The sequence below is a fragment of the Salmo salar genome, chromosome ssa14 (assembly GCF_905237065.1).
Source record: "Salmo salar chromosome ssa14, Ssal_v3.1, whole genome shotgun sequence".
NCBI lineage: Eukaryota > Metazoa > Chordata > Actinopteri > Salmoniformes > Salmonidae > Salmo > Salmo salar.
Genome location: NC_059455.1, coordinates 57,948,095 through 57,968,692, shown reverse-complemented (window position 1 = coordinate 57,968,692; position 20,598 = coordinate 57,948,095). Strand labels below are relative to the sequence as shown.

General features: G+C 43.6%; 1 protein-coding gene across 6 annotated transcripts in view; it reads left to right on the top strand.

Annotated features, from left to right (window-relative positions):
• ash1l (ash1 (absent, small, or homeotic)-like (Drosophila)) overlaps window positions 1–20,254 on the top strand; it is a 51,884-nt gene extending 31,630 nt beyond the window's left edge. For 4 of the 6 annotated variants that reach the window (XM_014142077.2, XM_014142081.2, XM_014142078.2 and 1 more), the window contains 15 exons: window positions 1,390–1,498; window positions 1,826–2,029; window positions 2,333–2,403; window positions 2,536–2,699; window positions 5,152–5,304; window positions 5,685–5,739; window positions 5,960–6,092; window positions 6,878–7,153; window positions 7,671–7,757; window positions 15,140–15,230; window positions 15,528–15,666; window positions 15,784–15,956; window positions 16,063–16,229; window positions 16,596–17,040; window positions 17,182–20,254. In XM_014142077.2, the coding sequence (XP_013997552.2) occupies window positions 1,390–1,498; window positions 1,826–2,029; window positions 2,333–2,403; window positions 2,536–2,699; window positions 5,152–5,304; window positions 5,685–5,739; window positions 5,960–6,092; window positions 6,878–7,153; window positions 7,671–7,757; window positions 15,140–15,230; window positions 15,528–15,666; window positions 15,784–15,956; window positions 16,063–16,229; window positions 16,596–17,040; window positions 17,182–17,273 (2,359 nt within the window). In that variant the 3' untranslated portion in view covers window positions 17,274–20,254. The remainder of the gene's footprint in view (window positions 1–1,389; window positions 1,499–1,825; window positions 2,030–2,332; window positions 2,404–2,535; window positions 2,700–5,151; window positions 5,305–5,684; window positions 5,740–5,959; window positions 6,093–6,877; window positions 7,154–7,670; window positions 7,758–15,139; window positions 15,231–15,527; window positions 15,667–15,783; window positions 15,957–16,062; window positions 16,230–16,595; window positions 17,041–17,181) is intronic. The other 2 variants (XM_014142083.2, XM_014142082.2) reach the window with 2 other exon arrangements.
• Window positions 20,255–20,598: the final 344 nt, after the last annotated feature.

Genomic DNA, 20,598 nt, shown 5'->3' with positions numbered 1-20,598 from the left:
ATGCTCTACCAACTGAGCCACACATGACAACTCTAGTAGTGCTTGGGGTTCAGCTAGGGACAGTTTACCGGACACAGTACTTTAACGAAATGCATGTTCAATGGATATTCTCCCATTAAAAGTGCTTCTTAGTCCTAGACGAGGCTATATCTGTTTCCAGGAAACTGTCTCTTAAGCTAATGTTGAGGAGCTAATTCTCTAGTACAGAAGACAATCAGTCTGTTAACACACAATAGTATGATTTACTAAGTGTCTACCAAGCTTGTTATTTTTGACAGGGAATAATACATGAAAGGTAGAACACAAGGTAAAACCAAGGTTACGAGATGGAATTGAAAGGAAGTAAAACAGACAAGTTGTCGCTTAGATTTTCACTGCTGAGGGGTAACTTAATACTGGCGCAGACGCTTTGTAAATCTGCACCTAAAATCCCCTCACCCTCTCCACTTAATGGTCTGCTTCTGTCACGATAACCTGATAAGATCACGTCGTCTGGACTATGCCCGAGTTTACCACACTAAACAGTTTAAAGCCCTTTCACTGAGATAAACCAATTGACCAACCTGCAGACTATTACAGGATTGCACACCTCACAGTCAGGATCAAGCACGACAGTTGTAGACCTGGTTAAGCAGGCTTCTGAATCATTGGTTCCTTCTCTAAGATACATAACTATTATCGTTTGTCTGGTTGGTTTGAATGAAAATGCAAATTGGACCTCAAGTTCATCCCACCATTTTAAGGGAAGAGGAATTTCAGCAACTCTTGGAGGACAGTTGAAGTTGATCAAATAGCTTTTTAATTGTTGAAAGTATTGTTAAAAACCCCACTACTTAACCCCAAAAGGGCCTGAACGCAGACCGTAAAAACGGTTAAGGACTGTTGAGAAAAGACGGTTACCTGTTTTCCTCCTTGCCATTCGTGAACTTCCAGTTGGTAAACTAGGACACACCGATCTAACAACTGTCTCTCTGCTGTGGTGTGGAGCAGGCCTCGAATAAGAGATTCTACAGGGATAGAGAATTTCCAGTGTGAAGCGTGGCCTGTCATCCGTCTTGTCACAGAAGAGCGATTATACGGCGTGGTAGCTGGGGCCTTGGACACAACTGTACTAGTGCCCAGAGACAATGTGCCGAAACAACTGCTTTTTGTCCTCACAGGAAGAAAAATTATACAGCAAAGGGAAAGTGCAGCCTACACGGTTGTACTGTGCAGGGAGAGTAAGAAAGAATGCTTCCAAATTGGCACCCTATTCCCTATATAGTGCACTACTTTTGACCAGAACTCTATGCTCAGGCTGTGCCCTATGCTCAAGTTCAAAGCCTGCCTGGGCAAATCTGAGCTCTCCCTTCCGCTCACTCTCTTCCCTCCTGTCTGTTGCTCCTGCAGGTCGGTGAATGGGGTGTACAGGATCGGCCTCTTCGCCCTCAGGGACATGAGCAGCGGCACGGAGCTCACCTACGACTACAACTTCCACTCCTTCAACACCGAAGAGCAGGTGGGTGTGGCTGCACATCGACCATCTTCTCCCATCCCCTCCCAGTTACAGACACAACTTAACCTGATTCCAGATCTGTTTTTACCACGGCAAGCCAGCACAAACAGGTCTGGGACCAGGCTACCCCCATCTCTCTTGGTTATTTTACCATCCAAGAGCGCTCAACTGGGTGTCGATCTTTGATCTAAATTCTCCCCACTGTTCCCTTTTCCTGGCACACACTACACATTCCTCTGTGTCATCTCATACCTTGACCTTCTCTCCCCTTACCTTCTCCCTCCTACTGCTGCTTACTCTCTCTCTCGCCCCCCACCTCTCTCTCTCCAGCAAGTGTGTAAGTGTGGCTCTGAGGGCTGCCGGGGTATCATTGGAGGGAAGAGTCAGCGAATCAACGGGATGCCTGGGAAGACGGGCGGGGCACGGCGGCTGGGTCGACTCAAGGAGAAACGCAAGTCCAAGCACCAGCTGAAAAAACGAGTGCGTGTAAGGGAGAGAGGGAGTGAGACTGGAGGAAATGTCAGAGAAAAAAAGGTTATCAGGTGTCTTGTTACTGCTGCCGTAAATGAGTCTTTTGATATTTACCGTTGTCGGCCATTTTTACACAGCATACGGTGCATAATGCACAAAGACCTATTCTGATCCTAAATCAGTCCAGTTTTTGCTATTTCTTTAGCTCTGTAACCTAGAGTGCGGTCTCCTACCCGGTTAAGTTTATTTTAAGGGGCAGTGTGTATGTAGGACACTGTGGTTCTTTGTCTCAAAGGATCTTTTTGTGGCGTGGAAGGTTCTATAAAAAAAAATACTTATCTCTAACTCTCCCCTTCTTTTCCCAAGGAGGAGGAATCAAGTGACAGCAGCAAGTTTTATCCCCACCTTCTCATGAAACCCATGTCCAATAGAGAGAGGTACACACACACACACACACACACACACACTGCGCGCACGTGCCAAACAGTCAACCACTCTCCCCATCATGCACACGCCAACACAACACACATACTCACCGCTCTCGCTCGCTCTCTCTCTCCGTGGCTCAGAAACTTTGTGCTGAAACACCGGGTGTTCCTGCTCAGGAACTGGGAGAAGATGAGGGAGAAGCAGGAGCTGCTGAAGAGGGAAGGCGAGAGGGAGGCCAGCGGCGGCCTGTCCATCTACACACGCTGGGGAGGAGTCATCCGCGACGATGGAAACATCAAGTCAGGTCAGTGTGTGAGGAGTCAGAGGCGAGTGTGTGTGAGAGAGGAATCAGGGGACCATAGCCATGTGTGCAGAATCACAGAACTAGAATGAATAGAATAATCATTCTATTTCTATATGCAGGAATGTACCAGAGGTTAGTTTTCCAAAAAGCTTTGTAACACTAGCATGATCTTTCCTCCTTTGCTTACAATAGACTTGTGATGATATTAGTGCCACAACACTTTTGGGGAAACTCTCCCCAGTTTAGTCCTGATTTATAAAACTGGTTGTTTGGATGCTGATTGGCTAAGCAGCGTTCCAAACCGTGCTGTATTTACCGTCACAGGCACACTATTTCTGCTAACAGTCCAAATAATCTCTTGTATTTATCTCAACTCGCACATTATTTCTCCTTGCTTCCAGCCTAGCATTTAGTTTGGTACAGTGGGGGTTAATATAAGCTTTGCTGTCTGCCAACCGACCCCGGGACAATTTTTACTCTGGAATTTCTCTCTGTACCATACATAGACTGTGAACGGTGCCTAGACGATACAACTATGCAAAAATTATTAATAACTTGGGTTGCGTCTGTAGAGCAAAATAACTAACAACCAGGTTTGTCTGCACTATATCTTCTGGTGGAATAATTCAATTGTATGAATTTGCTTAAGGTTTAAAAAGAAATATGTACAATACCAGTCAAAAGTTTGAACACACCTACTCATTCAAGGGTTTGTATTTATTTGTACTATTGTAGAATAATAGTGAAGACATCAAAACTATGAAATAACACATATGGAATCTGATAGTAACCAAAAAGTGTTAAACAAATGTAAATGTATTTTGGATTCTTCAAAGTAGCCACCCTTTGCCTTGATGACAGCTTTGCACACTCTTAGCATTCTCTCAACCAACTTCACCTGGAATGCTTTTCCAACAGTCTTGAAGGAGTTCCCACATATGCTGAGCACTTGTTGGCTGCTTTTCCTTCACTCTGCGTTCCAACTCATACCAAACCATCTCAATTGGGTTGAGGTTGGGTAATTGTGGAGGCCAGGTCATCTGATGCAGCACTCCATCTCTCTCCTTGGTCAAATAGCCCTTACACAGCTTGGAGGTGTGTTTTGGGTATTTGTATTGTTGAAAAACAAATGATAGTCCTACTAAGCGCAAAACAGATGGGATGGCATATCACTGCAGAATGCTGTAGTAACCATGCTGGTTAAGTGTGCCTTGAATTCTAAATAAATAACAGACAGTGTCACCAGCATAGCACCATCACACCTCATCCTCCATGCTTCACGGTGGGAACCACACATGTGGAGATCATCCGTTCACCTACTCTGCGTCTCACAAAGACACGGTGGTTGGAATCAAAAATCTCAAATCAGACCAAAGGACATATTTCCACCGGTCTAATGTCCATTGCTCGTGTTTCTTGGCCCAAGCAAGTCTCTTATTTTTAACAGTGTCCTTTAGTAGTGGTTTCTTTGTAGCAATTCGACCATGAAGGCCTGCTTCACACAGTCTCTTCTGAACAGTTTATGTTGAGATGTCTATTACTTGAACTCTGAAGTATGTATTTGGGCTGCAATTTCGAAGGCTGTTTACTTCAACTTATCCTCTGCAGGAGAGGTAACTCTGGGTCTTCCATTCCTGTGGCAGTCCTCATGAGAGCCAGTTTCATCATAGCGCTTGATGGTTTTTGCGACTGCACTTGAAAACTTTCAAAGTTCTTGACATTTTCCGTATTGACTGACCTTCATGTCTTAAAGTAATGATGGACTGTCGCTTATTTGAGCTGTTCTTGCCATAATATGGACTTGGTCTTTTAGCAAATAGGGCTATCTTCTGTATACCACAACTGATTGGCTCAAACGCATTAAGAAGAAAAGAAAATCCACAAATTAACTTTCAACAAGGCACACCTCTTAATTGAAATGCATTCCAGGTGATTACCTCAAGAAGCTGGTTGAGAGAATGCCAGGAGTGTGCAAAGCTGTCATCAAGACTAAGGGTGGCTACTTTAAAGAATCTAAAATGTATTTAGATTGAACACTTTTGTTTACTACATGATTCCATGTGTTATTTTATAGTTTTAATGTCTTCACTGTTATTCTACAATATAGTAAAAAATAAAGAAAAACCCTTGAATGAGTAGGTGTGTCCAAACTTTTGACTGGAACTGTAATTCGTTGTAATTTTTCTGAAAGCAAAACATAGCCTTTATATTTAAGCAATACGGCACATAAGGCAGTGCTGTATTATGAATACAGGTAAATGGGTTGACTGGCCCTCTGCTGTCACATTGGGCCGAACAACGCCATTTACCTGTAACTATTCATGATACAGCGCTGCCTCTTATTGCTTACATATAATGGGTATGTTTTGTATGTGGTGTCAATGTTTTTGATGGCTTGTTGACTCAATCACTCTGTGTGTGTGTGTGTGTGTTTGTCACGTTGTCGTCGCAGACGTGTTCCTGACACAGTTCTCGGCGCTGCAGACGTCCCGGTCGGTGCGCACGCGGAGGCTGGCGGCAGCCGAGGAGAACACGGAGGTCACCCGCACTGCCCGCCTGGCACACATCTTCAAAGAGATCTGTGACATGATCACAAGCTACAAGGGTCAGTGATACAAACACACATGCAATACTCACTGACTCACACACTGAACTCCTTCACATAAACTCCCTAGTCTCTAGACAAACTTTCATTGCCATTTCTGATGTATTCAGAGAGACTGCTGGTCACCGGGTTTTAATTCAAGCAAATGGGAAAGACAGTATAAAGTCAACACTTCTGTGTAATGCAACCCAATCTCAACAGGACTCAGTCCACGTGCTTGTACAGACCACTATAACTGGCTTACCTGTGTGGCTTTTGCCTCTACAAACGTCTACTGATGTACATCTGATTCAAATGAGCAAAGACACATTTTCCCCTGAGTATAACAGTAAAAGGAAATACGCTGTTGAATATAGTAAAACGTGTCTCTCTGTCCATAGACTCAGCTGGTCAGACCCTTGCTGCTCCACTGGTCAACCTACCTTCAAGAAAGCGGTAAGCGTTTGCGTCTTTGTTTTCATTATGCATGCTAGTGCTTTCACCCATGTTTACTGTATGTAAGTGTATTGTACAACACTTTGTCTTATCCAGGTCAGAACGCCCTCAATGTTCTTATCGCTTCCTGCAACCATTACAATCATGTTTGGATTCATGACACAAGAGGCCCAGTTTTGGCTCTTACCCATGACTCATTGTGGTGTGTGTTTGACCCCAGGAACACGCAGTACTATGAGAAGGTGTCGGACCCGCTGGACCTGAGCACCATTGAGAAGCAGATCACCACAGGGCACTACAAGACTGTGGAGGCCTTTGACACCGACATGCTCAAAGTGTTCCGCAATGCAGAGGTGGGTCTCCCACAATCCTCCTCCCTATGGGATATACACGGCCACGGATCATTTACACACACAGCACAGAGGTATCTTTGATTTACTGTGCAGGATGTAAGTGCCACTCGAATCTTCTGAAGGGTACTCAACGCTAGACAGGTGGGTTGTTTAGCAGCAAAACCGATGTGTGCGCAACCGAGGAGCAAAACAGGCATTTTTGGTTAAAAGTCAAAGGATTGTTGACACTTTCAATTATATTTCCTCTCCAAATCTTACATTTGCACAATGAGCTCTTGTTGCCGCTCAAATACGTTGTTAAAGTTGTTGGTTAGCTAGCAAATTTTTGCCAGGTCATAACACCTCAAAACAAGACATGGTATCAATAACAAGATAAGAGCTGAGATGAGCCACCTACAATTCCCCACGTGGCAGCTTCTTGTCCTTGTTGCTAGCTATCTGACAGTCTAGAATCATAACACACAGACTTCTGCCCCATCGACGTGTGCATTGTTTTCATGACATTGTCAGCTAACCTGTCAATGAAGCGGAAGTTTGAAGTGCACCTTGAAAGTAATTTGACCCCGCTGTCCAAAGGCCCTCAGTGTCTGCAATGAACCCCAGGGAAAATGTATCCTTGTGCAAGGGCTTAGAAGTGCCTGTGGGATATTGGAAGCCTGGTGAAACTTATTTAGGTAGCTTTGTTATTACTTTCATGGGAGTTGGTCTTTGACTCCACTTTACAACACACACTGTATTTCCCAAGTTCTCAACGTTGTTTCCCTGTGCGCCTTCCATCCTGACAGAAATACTACGGGCGGAAGTCGTCGGTTGGGAGGGATGTGTGCAGGCTGAGGAAGGCCTACTACGGAGCTCGTCACGAGGCTGCCGTCCAGATCGACGAGATCGTTGGGGAGACAGCCAGCGAAGCGGACAGCTCGGATTCGCTGGAGCGAGACCACACCCATCACCACCACGGAGGGGGCTGGCCGGGCTCCCATGACAAGGACGATGACATAATCCGCTGCATCTGCGGCATGTACAAAGACGAGGGCCTGATGATCCAGTGTGAGAAGTGCATGGTGAGAGAGCGTCTGGAGACTAGAGTCCCAAATGGTGACCCTATTCCCTACATAGTGCTCTACTTTTGACCAGAGTCCTATGGCCTAGTTTTGTCTCCTATAGCCCTATTGGTCCTTGTGAAAAGTAATGCACTTTATAGTGAATAGGGTGAATTTGGGACACAGCCCAACACTGCCGGCTCATTTTTGTGTTGTTGAATGTTGGCCTGGAATCCAAACTGAATATGGATGTAACTGAATATCAGTAACTCACTGAATCTGTGAAGTGGAACAATAGTAAAACAAAGCAATATTCCGTTTGGATTCCAGGCTTGTTGAATGCAGTGGTACCTGCCTGATGATTCAGAGTGAATGGTGAGTGTTTGTTATTGTCTGTGGAAGCAGGAGTTTTGAAAGCAGGAGTTGGTTGTGTGAGAGACTGCTAAGCATGGCACTCTAATATAAATTGTTAGTGTTAGTTTGGGCTGTGATACTGGGTGAGAGTCAGTGTAAACGGTGATGTCTGTCTGTCTCTCAGGTGTGGCAGCACTTTGACTGCATGCGGCTTGAGGCGGAGGTGGAACACTACCTGTGTGATCAGTGCGACCCCCGACCTGTGGACAGGGTGAGTGTTGTCCTCTTTAACCCAACCTCGACCGCACCCCGTGGTCTAAACCAACCTGTTCAGTGGGTTTCTAATCAGACCATGGGTGTTTCTCTATGCTCGTAGTACTGTGCTCCACACTCATGCTCCGAGGATGTTCTCTTGAGCATGTTCTTGTGAGGACGCGAGTGTGAATAAAATATTACATTTGTGAAGCAATCGCACTCCCCCTACTGTTATGGCATGCTGTACCTACCCATTCACTGAACATGATAATCTAGCTAGCCATCTAGTTTAACAGTCATAAACAACTTCAAACGAATGTTATGCAAAGCAGATGACTAGCTGTCCATTTTCCATCGGTAGATAGCTACCAATTCTTTGTGGCTAACTAGCTTGCCAGTTCGCCTTATTGGCTTACTCTGGGCTTGTGATCTACGCACGCTCCAGTGGGGTAGGTATTATAGTCAGGTAAACGTGCAAAAATTAATACAGTATGTATTAACATATCAAGCTAAAATATTGTAGTCAGGCAACTTATGAAATGTGAATGGGCAACATTTCATTCCAAATCCTGAGTTTATTTTCTCTTGCTTGAGCTCAAATAATGGCCGCTATTGATTTCAAGACATTTTAGCATTTTTTTGTGGTTGCGTCATATTTCTCTGCATACTTTCTGTTGACGCTTACATCGATGCATGCTTCAAAATATGTACTAACGGAGAACGAAACCCACTGAATAGCTTAGTAGAACAATGACGTTTACCTGCAAGGCAGTAGTAAAAGCTTCTATTTTGGGCTCTGTGGTGGAACGGCAGTCGAACTAAGCTCCTAAGGCATTTCTGAGTTATATTCTTGAAGAATCAATGGATATATAATCAGTAATTTTCAAGGCCAAACATGTACAGTATGTACCATTCGCAGATTGCTGCTTGTAAATGTATCAGGGAATAGGGTGTCATTTGAGACAAAAACATTTTTGTTCCAAGCATGAACATTGTTCGATTAAAAACTAAAGGTGGTGATGTCTAGGGCTGCTATGGTGATTGTATTACTGCCAAGCTCTGATCCTGCTGATGGTCATTAGTAGCCTACCAAACTTGCTGATTAGTACTCCACACTCTATTGTATCTGTATTTATTATGGATCCCCATTAGCTGCAAATATATTCAAAATAACAAAAACAGACCTTACTTACATAAGTATTCTAAACGCTTTGCTATGAGACTCGATATTGCGCTCATAGCAAAGGGTGGATCCTGTTTCCATTGATCATCACTGAGATGTTTCTACAACTTAATTTGGAGTCCACCTGGGGTAAATTCAATTGATTGGACATGATTTGGAAAGGCACACACCTGCCTATATAAGGTCCCACAGTTGTCAGAGCAAAAACCAAGCCATGAGGTTGAAGGAGTTGTCCGTAGATGCTCCAGGACTCTTCCTAAAGCTGGTCGCCCGGCCATACTGAGTAATCGGGGGAGAAGGTCCTTGGTCAGGGAGGTGACCAAGAACCCGATGGTCACTCTGACAGAGATCCAGAGTTCCTCTGTGGAGATGGGAGAACCTTCTAGAAGGACAACCATCTCTGCAGCACTCCACCAAAAAAGCCTTTATGGTAGAGTGGCCAGACGGAAGCCACTCCTCAGTAAAAGGCACATGAGTTCGCCGAAAGGCACCTAAAGGACTCTGACCATGAGAAACAAGATTCTCTGGTCTGAGGAAACCAAGATTGAACTCTTTGGCCTGAATGCAAAGGGTCATGTCTGGAGGAAACCTGGCACCATCCCTACAGTGAAGCATGGTGGTGGCAGCATCATGCTGTGGGGATGTTTTTCAGCGGCAGGGACTGGGAGACTAGTCAGGATCGAGGGAAAGATGAACGTAGCAAAGTACAGCGAGATCCTTGATGAAAACCTGCTCCAGAGCGCTCAGGATCTTAGACTAAGGCGAAGGTTCACCTTCCAACAGGGCAACGACCCTAAGCACACAGCCAAGACGACACAAGAGTGACTATCCAAATACAGGTGCCAAGCTTGTAGGGTCATACCCATGAATACTCGTGTCTGTAATCGCTGCCAAAGGTGATTCGACAAAGTGCAGAGTAAAGGGTCTGAATACTTATGTAAATGTGATGTTTAAGTTTTTTATTTTTAATAGATGTGCAAAAATTCTTATGGGGTATTGTGTGTAGATTGAGGGGGGGGGGAATAATTTAATCAATTCTAGAATAAGGCTGTAATGTAAATGTGGAAAAAGTCAAGGGGTCTGAATGCACTGTATAAAATTAAAACATTATTATACATTCACAACTAAATATCTACAACACAAAATCCGTGTGTATAGTGCGTATGTATTGTGTGTATGCATGTGTCTGTGCCTATGTTTGTGTTGCTGCTATTGTCCCTCATCACTCTGACATCAATGCAAATATAATCGAATATCAAACACTTAATGACAGCCCATGAGCTCATGCTCATATTAAGCACATTGCTTTGCTTTACAATGGGAGTGGAGCCTACCTGGCTGGAATGAAAATAAACCATGGGAATAGTGTCCTCCATTTGCTATCTAAGTACATAGATTATGTATTTTTGACAGCTGCATGATAATGGGCCATTCTAAATCAAAACTAATTTCACTCATATATTATTTAGTAAATGTAAAGACAATATTAAATCAAGAATAGTCTGATGGGTGGCAGGATTGGCTTGTCGCTTGTGAATGATGTATTATTGCTTGTGAATGATGTCCAGTGTGTGCAGAAAGGCAAGAAACAGCACACGCCTTTTTTTGTGACTTTCAAATCATAGTCGGACACCTCATGTAGCCTAGCCCATAGGCCTATATGTTTGATAAGGTGGTCAAGTAACTTCTTAAAACTAAGCACATCAATCTGATATACAACTCTTGTAGAGCCTAACAGGCATACATAGGCAGTGCATGAGTTTCAAGATAAAAATGCACCTTTTTATTAATAAAGCATTAAATGCATAATCACAATGGGGTAATTTTTGAGAAGTGTTTTCCCGCGAATTGATTGCATTTTGGAACATTCACGCTTATAGCCTACTGCCGTGTGTGCATTGCTGCGCTTATAATGTGAAGAAATAGCCTAATCGTTTGTCAACATTAAGTTAAGTGTTCTGATCTGTTCCATCAGCCTAATGCTATTCTGTTCTTCTGAACTAGAAATTTTGTTCATATCATGTTTCTTTAGACCTGTCTAAAATCATGGATTTAATGTGAAGGTGTAGGCTATATTAAATGGATTTATTAGACTTTTTAATGTAATGTTCCAAAGGTCTGCATCCGTATGTGTGGAAGCCAGGAGATGCGAAATGTGTTTGTTACACTTTTCCATAATTGTTGACACACGTTTACTGAATCTCTGGGCCATTTTCCCAAAACTCTAAACACAAAAATGCAAACACTGCATTCAAAACTGTTCTCTTGCGTCATATGAATAGATCTGTCTACCAACCAACAACACACTGATGTGCTCAACACAAAACACTACTATGAATATCCCAGCAGTAGGTTTATGCCTTTTGCATTTTCAGTGTTACACTTTAGTTGGTTGTAAAATATTGTTACAGTAATGTATACCTACTCAAATATACATAAACACACCACATGCAATACAGTAACAAAAACATTGTCATTTATTTCCAAAATGCAGTATTTTTCAACACTTGTTTTGTTTGTAGAACTTTCCATACCCAACAGGAGAGAACCAGGAAAAACATTCAGTAAGATAAAGGGTTTTCTGTACCCCTCCCAAAAAATGTAAGTGGCTCATTCTTTCAAAACTCAGAAGACAAAAACACATGCAAAATGTAAGACAAAATACAGACATTAGGCTGCATCCTGCCTCCTATTTCGGTCTGGCCACAGCACCTCATCTACATCACAAGCGATGTTCTCCCTGGCTAAACAGCAGGGAAAGAATCTTCTGGAGTGACGGATCCAGACGCCGAAAGCCCCCACATCAACTTCACCACATGCATGCGTGCAAGGGTTGGCGGTCATACACCTTCCATCGCCATGCCGAAAAAAACTCTATAATTGGGTTTAGGAATTGGGAATATGGTGGGAGGTCAATGAACCAGTTGCGGACCAGAGCAGCCCGGTGGAAAAGCACGTTGTCCCAGATGACAACATACCTAGGCTGCTCTGGTCCACCCCTCTGCTCAGCTGGAATGAGGATGCCATGTAGTGTGTCCAGGAATGTGATGAGAAGGGCGGTGTTGTAGGGACCAAGGTTGGCATGGTGATGGACGCCTTGCTGGCTAACGGCTGCGCACATGGTGATATTCCCTCCATGCTGTCCAGGGACATTCACAAATGCACGGTGGCCAATAATGTTCCGTCCCTTCTTTTGGTTAGGTTGAAGCCAGCCTAACCAAAAGTAAATATAAATGTGCTGAATTGCAGCGGCATCCAGTGCCAAGACTGAAACAGACAAGAAAATCAAAGTTTATTTGTCACGTGCGCCAAATACAACAGGTGTAGACCTAACAGTGAAATGCTTACTACAGGCCCTAACCAACAGTGCAATTTTTAAGCAAAAAATTGTTATTAGGTAAACAATAGATAAGTAAAGAAATGAAAATAACAGTGTCGGGGCTATATACAGTAGCGAGGTCATATAGAGGCACCGGTTAGTCGGGCTAATTGAGGAAATATGTACATGTAGGTATAGTTAAAGTGAATATGCATAGAAGATAAACAGAGAGTAGCAGCAGTGTAAAAAGGGTTTGGGGGGGGTGGGACACAATACAAATATGCCGGTTAGCCATTTGATTACCTGTTCAGGAGACTTATGGCTTGGGGGTAAAAGCTGTTGAGAAGCCCTTTGGTCTTAGACTTGGTGCTCCGGTACCGCTTGCCATGCGATAGTAGAGAGAACAGTCTGTGGCTGGGGTCTTTGACAATTTTTAGGGCCTTCCTCTGACACCGCCTGGTATAGAGGTCCTGGATGGCTGGAAGCTTGGCCCCAGTGATGTACTGAGCCGTACGCACTACCCTCTGTAGTGCCTTGCGGTCAGAGGCTGAGCAGTTGCCGTACCAGGCAGAGATGCAACCAGTCAGGATGCTCTTGATGTTGCAGCTGTAGAATCTTTTGAGGATCTGAGGACCCATGCCAAATCTTTTCAGTCTCCTGAGGGGAAATAGGCTTTGTCGTGCCCTCTTCACGACTGTCTTGGTGTGTTTGGACCGTTCTAGTTTGTTGGTGATGTGAACACCAAGGAACTCGACGCTCTCAACCTGCTCCACTACAGTCCCTAATTCCCCCCCCTCTGGTTGCGCATTTAACATGCTGATAGAAATGAGGTAAAACTGTTAAGTTTCCCTGCATTAAAGTCCCTGGCCACTAGGAGCGCCGCCTCTGGGTGAGCGGTTTACAGTTTGCTTATTTCCTTATACAGCTGACTGAGTCCGGTCTTAGTGCCAGCATCCGTCTGGTGGTAAAAAAAAAACAGCCATGAAAAGTATAGATGGAAACTCTCTTGGCAAATAGTGTGGTCTACAGCATATCATGAGATACTCTACTTCAGGCGAGCAAAATCTAGATACTTCCTTACAAATATGCACAGACCACCCCCCTCATCTTACTGGAGTGTGCTGTTCTATATAGCCAGTGCAGCGTATATCCCACAAGCTGAATATCCATGTCGTCATTCAGCCACAATTCAGTGTAACAAGAATTTTACAGTTTTTGATGTCCCGTTGGTAGGATATTTGTGGTCATACCTCTAATTTATTGTCCAATGATTGTACGTTGTCAAGTACTATTGACGATAAAGGCAGATTTCCCACTTGCCGTCGGCGGATCTTTGAGGCACCCCGCTCTGTGTCCTTTCTCTTGCCAATAACGGGGATTTTGGCTTTGTCGGGTGTCTGAAGTACATCCGGTGCATCCTGCTTGTTGGAGATAAAGCTGTGTCTAATCCGAGGTGTGTGCTGTCCTGATATCCAGAAGCTCTTTTTTGCCGTAAGATGCGATGGCAGAAACATTATGTACAAAATAAGTTACAAATAACGCAAAAAAAAACAGCACAATTGGTTAGGCGCCCGTAAAACAGCTGCCATTTCTTCCGGCACCATTTTATTTGACAGATGTGCCATAGACCTAGAGCTGTCAATATGGTGAGGCACGATACACTGGATTACAGTACTGTAATGTGTGCTGATATGATGATAGTTAATTAACAGTATAGTACTTACTTACACATATTCATAGCGCTGTTCTTTAACCCTCTCTGAGTTACGCTCAAATGGCACCCTGTAGACCTGTTTCATCCAGATTCAGTTGCGCTGTAATACACGGTCCAATGTTGACAAGCCCACCTTGTGAATGTTATTGAATATTGTGTTGTCTGCAATTATGTAGTTCTGGATTTCTCGTAGTCTAATGGTATTGTTTGCCACCACAATGTTCACAATACTGGTCTCCTGTTCTGGTGTGAACAGCCGGTGTCTTCCACCATGGCCTGGCCATCTCTCAGTTCTGCAGAAGATCCACAAATATATGATTCGTTACAGTAAGCTAAAATAATCAATTTTCTTTAAATATAAATTGACATTGGCCAACAATCACTGAGTAACATAGGCCTACTGATATGTCGGACTGCAGTATGCATACATAAAGAGCATAGTGTAGATGGTAGGTAACTTACCAGTTGTCATTTCTGAATGTACGGATGATGGATGCAACCGTGTAGCGGCTCAGGTTGAGCTGAACTCTCTGCCCAGCCTCCCTCAAACTCAATCCATGGTTGAGCACATGGTCAACCAATGTGTCCCTGATCTCATCTGAGACGACTGTCCTTCCTCGTTGTCCTCTTCCTCTCACTCCTTCACCTCTAGCTCTTGCTTCACCATTGACTTCCATTTTCCTACTAAACAGGAGAGCTCATCTGTGGTCTTTTTATAGTGCTAAAGCTCTGATTTTTAAGTGAACAATTCAGCAACTAGTGTTTTCACCTATAAGAAGTGGGTGTTGCCAATTGGTGTATAGAGCTTGGCATTGATTTCCAAAGGGACAAAATATATTTACATTTTGAATGTTGTGCCTAATGTAGAGAACTGTTTTGCAAAAAGTGTGATAGAATTGAAAACTGAGTGTAAAGCAGGAATTGTGCTTGCAGAATTGCAGACTTGGTTTAGGGATTTGGTACATGAGTTTCAGGTTTCGGTGATTGCGTTTCAAGTTCCAATTTTAGAGCGTAAACAATTGGGAAAAACTGTAATTAACGGTCAATTACAGTGAGACTGTCAAGCAAATAACTGCGGCTGACATGACTTCATGACTGCCACAGCCCTGGTTATGTCAAAGGAGTGCTTTGTCTGTTTCATCTTCCTGTATCATCTGATGTCCTGTCCCATTGGTGCTCCAGGAGGTGCCAATGCTGCCCCAGCCCAGCTACGCCCAGTCTGGTTCTATCTACCACATCTGTTTACTGCGAGACGAACTCCTGCTGCACCAAGGTATGGAGGGGGACTATAACCATGGTTGTGTGTGAAATGGCACCCAATTCCCTATATAGTGCACTACTTTTAACTAGGGCCCTGCTCAGAAGTATAGGGCTCTGGTCAAAAGTAGGCCACTATATAGGGAATAGAATGACATTTCAGACCCCATGTACTGTATAAGGCCACGTCAGTGTTTTAGTATGTTTGTGTGCCAGTTGCCACATTGAATAATAGTTGTATAGCACCTTGGGGTGTGTTAAATATGCTTTATAAATAAAAATCATGACAATGTTATGTAACCTGTCTGTCCAGGTGACTGTGTGTACCTGATGAGGGACAGCAGACGCACCCCAGAGGGCCAGCCAGTCAGGCAGTCCTACCGCCTCCTATCCCATGTCAACAGGGACAAGCTGGACATCTTCCGCATCGAGAAACTCTGGAAGAGCGAAAAGTAAGGAATGGGGCAAAGGGAACACCACTTCGAGCCAGCACTGAGCAATATCAGCGATTTCATTGCTGTATTTTTGCCTCTGACTCTCTAGTCTCATTGTGTGTGTGTGCCCTGTAGGGGTGAGAGGTTTGCCTTTGGCCACCATTACTTCAGGCCCCACGAGACACACCACTCGCCCTCGCGCCGCTTCTACCACAACGAGTTGTTCCGCGTGCCGCTCTACGAGATCATCCCACTGGAGGCCGTGGTTGGGACCTGCTGTGTCCTCGACCTCTACACTTACTGCAAGGGTGAGACACTCACACGCACACACAGTTTGTAAGGGAGATGTATAAACACACGCTGAGCTAACACACATAATTACCTAAACTGACCTGTGGTGTTATTTTCTTTCAGGACGGCCGAAGGGAGTGAAGGAGCAGGACGTGTACATCTGCGACTACCGCCTGGACAAGTCAGCGCACCTCTTCTACAAGATCCACCGCAACCGCTTCCCCGTGTGCACTAAGCCCTACGCCTTCAACCACTTCCCCAAGAGGCTGGCCCCCAAGAGAGACTTCTCGGTAAGAGGATCCAAGAGGAGGGCTGGGGGTTGTATTGAAGTGTTTTTCTGGAGTTTTAGTGAGGCTAGTTTGAGGTAGTATTGAATTTAGTGTAATCAGAGAAGTGTATCGGAGTTGATTTATCAAAGATGATGGATCGGGCAGTAGTGATGACTGATGTGCCTACCATTCTTTTACTGTGTGCTGTTTTTACAAACCGTTAGTTATCCTAAGAGAGAAGATGGTGGTCCAGCTTGATAGTTAATTCTGCTCCAATTCGTATCGCTTGTTCATAAAACTAATTGTTAATAATCACAAAATCCAAGTTGTGCATGAACAACTTGTAAGTCAACTGAAAGAGTCTGTTACTTCCCAACCTCGCCTTAGCCGCACTACGTTCCCGACAACTACAAGAGGAACGGGGGGCGTTCGGCCTGGAAGAGCGAGCGGCCCAAAGGAGTTGGAGGAGCCTGTGAGGACGATGCTTCCCCATGCGACCAGGGTGACAACTTCCATCCGGCGAGTGAAAACGGAAAAGGGGTGGAGGGGGACATGGATGCTGCCCAAGAAGAAACCACACTCCCTGCGGCTGCTCAACCCCCGCAACCAGTTGGGCCAGGGGAGGGAGAAGAAGAGGAAGGGGGGCAGGAGGTAGAGGAGCATAGGGAGCTGGAGGAAGGTGCAGCAGAGAGAGGAGTAGACATGCTGGAACTCCTCCCTTCCATGTCTTCCTCACCCCTCCATCACTCTGGACTTGGCAGGAGGGAGGCACAAAGGGATCGGCTAAACAAGATTCTGCTGGATCTGCTACACAGAACACCCAATAAGAATGGTGAGCAGGCAATGAGGAAATGTGTATAGAGACACTGGGGTGGTTTGATGAAGAGGGAAACTTGACTTGATGAAGGGGAAATATCGGACAGTTAACTTAGTGTCATTGGTGTTTAGTAACTTCTCTCTCTTCTTCCAACAGCCATAGATGTCACTTATCTTCTAGAGGAGGGGTCAGGGCGGCGATTACGTAGAAGGACGCTTGGATTCGGAGACTTTGTGGGTAGAAAATGATGTTGCCACTTACCTGGCAAGCACATTCCCCTTTCATTCACTTGGGAGAGGTGGGGGTGAAATGGAAAACATAGTAAGGGAAGATGACATTTGCAAAGAGAAAGTGACCACAAAGGGCAAGGGTTGGTACCCCTTCCCAGGCGTGTCCCCTCTTCCCCAACCTGTCATCTCAAGTGATGAGAGAGCCCAATGACAACCCAACGGTTTGAAGCAGTGCACTCGGCAGTCGTGGTCATTGGTAACGGTTTTGTTGGGGACGCAAGGACTTCTTCTCAGGAGGGTGGACCCAGACTTATTGAAGTATGATGCAAATGCATATTTTTTTTTTACGTAGGAAAAAGTACCCCATGCACTTAAAAATGCGCATTGAACAAATAATCAAAGACAGCCCTGGTTACTCAGGACGAAGAGACTATTACATAGGCTCCACATTATCCATACACACGGCTCATCAGTGCAACCTTGAGTCAATTATTTTTAGTGAGCAAAAGAAAGGAACATGTGGTACTGAACATGGCTGTAGCATAGTCATAGACTGAAATATACTTTTTTTTTTACGACATCAAATGAGAATGAGGAGGCTGGAGACCTGCGCCCCCAGTGGGAATGAAACTAAACATAGGCCACGAGACCTAAATGTACCAGGATAAGGGGCATAGGAGTGACATAGGAGGCTATGCAGTGGACTGTATGAGCAACTTGTAAACATACACTGCTGACGATGAACTAGGAGAGAAGCTGCAGGAACGAGGTTGGTCAACTGCACTTTTGTACCATGGATATTGTTGGCTCTCTAATGTATCAACGAGACACACTAACGCTCACACGGTATTGGATGATGCAGTCTGAAAAGCAAGTTAATAATAAGTATTTCTTTTTTCATACTGTAGTAATTCATTAGGAACAGAGAAGGAAGGATGGGATTGTGTTTGTAAAGAATAGCTGGTGGTCTTTGGAAAGATAGAATGTGCGCTTTTGGTCAGTCAAGTGTCTTGTTCAGTTTGTGAGGCAGTCCGCTTCGCCCCTCTTTCACCAGCTTAATGAAGTCAGGCGGCGGGAACACTGACTCTTACTGTAACGCCTTAGAACGCCGTGGTCCCTGACTGCCTTGCGTGAGTGTATGCACATCTGTGTGTCTAATCTGCCAGATTTCTTGAAGAAAAAAAAATACGAAAAAATTAAGGGCTTGATGGCAATTAACATTTTATGGGAAATTATGGAAACCATAGGTAATGTAAAATGTATTGTGACGGTCATATTTTCTTATATTCTGTGAAAAGGGGTATCTGTTGGGAGGGAAGGGATTCTAGCTGTAAATGTTTTCTTCAAATGTGTTTCTGGTTGCCATGGAGAATATTTTAAATCATTTGTGAGATTTGATGAGATTTATTTTTTCCAAATGCTTCTGTTTAAAATGAGACTTTAGATCGAGATGTCCCATCAAGATGGACTGGCATAGAGATGGAGAGAGTAAGAAAACAGATGGAAAGGGGACAAAAAGTTGTACAGTGCCAAGTTTTGTATATACAGACTGGGATAATGTGAGAAGTGTCTCCAAAAGCAATATCTTGATAACGGATTTCGTGTATTGTACAGGACTCAGCCCCATATGTATTATAATTATTATTTCTGCCATTTGTATTACTATTATCGAGACACTTAAGCTTGAGAGAGGTGTTTTTGTCCAGTAAAACGTACAACTGTCCTAATTGAATGACATGAACTTAAACAGAATTTTTGTTGCCTAAACGTTATACTGAACAAAAATATAAATGCAACATGCAACAATTTCAAAGATGTTACTGAGTTACAGTTCATATAAGGAAATCGGTCAATTGAAATAAATTCATTAGGCCCCAATCTATGGATTTCACCGATATGCAACTGTTGGTAAAAGATACCGTGAAAATCCTGAGGCCCATTTTTTTAAAGGCATCTCTGTGCATTCAAATTACCATAGATAAAATGCAATTGTGTTCGTTGACATCAGCAAACCACTCACCCACACGACGCCATACACGTGGTCTGTGGTTGTAAGGCCGGCTGGATATACTGCTAAATTCTCTAAAACAATGTTGGAGGCGGCTTATGGTAGAGAAATGAACATTAAATTCTCTGACAACAGTTCTGGTGGACATTCCTGCAGTCACTATGCCAATTGCATGCTCTCTCAACTTCACACATCTGTGGCATTGTGTTGTGACAAAACTGTGCATTTTAGTGGCCTTTCATTGTCCCCAGCACAAGGTGCACCTGTGTAATGACCATGCTGTTTAATCAGCTACTTGATACTCCACACTTGTCAGGTGGATTAATTAACTTGGTCAAGGAGAAATGCTCACTAACAGGGATGTGAACAAATTTGTGCACAATGAGAGAAATAAGCTTTTTATGCATATGGAAAATCTCTGGGATCTTTTAGTTCTGCTCATGAAACATGGGACCAACCCTTTACATGTTGCGTTTATATTTTTGTTCAGTGTGAGAAGAATGTCAAACGAACTTCATATAAAGCATTGGGACATAACAGTGACTCTGAAATTACATCTGTCGCTGTAATAATATTACTTCTGAGGAGAAAATATGCTCCTTGTTTTTGCTGCAAAGTGTTGAACACTAAAAAAACAAACCAACTTAATGTTGATATTTTGAAAGATGTCAGCTCCAATATGTAACCCCCCCTTGAGAAATTGTTCAGTTTGTGATAGCGGTCATAAATATGATGCTTGTACTTGTATTTGTGTGTTTTGTGTGATTTGTTTAGTTATTTTTAGACGATCACAAAATAAGATACAAGCATTTTAAATGGACAGCCTGGCAGACATTTTGTGATGTGTACAGTTTGTCAACTTCTTCCACTCTCGTTAAAAGTTTGTAATTATGATTCTAAAGTTATGAAAATGCTGTTGGTTTTTACTTTTTGTTTTATATTCAATTTGTTTTTGTTTGTTTTTTAATAAAAAGCACTACATTATTGTGAATAAATGTTTATTTTGCCTTGCCTTTTTGATCATGTTAAATTGTGCTCTGGATTTCCTTAATGTAATTGAGTTATATTCAGCCGTCTTAGCAGGGATGTAGAAAAGCTGTACAAGGGTCTGCTCCCAGGTTGAGATAGGTGGCTGCCGGTGCATAAGAGCTCATTTAATTATGGAGTTCAGCAGGTACACACAAACCATAAAAAGGAAAATTCAAGGTCAGGATGCAAAAATATACTCAATTAAAATCCATACTAGAAAAAGTCCCTGTACCATTAGTTACTCACTTGCACATAGCACCTTGACATGGATCTCTACTCTGTCCTATTCAGGTCCCAGTCTGATGT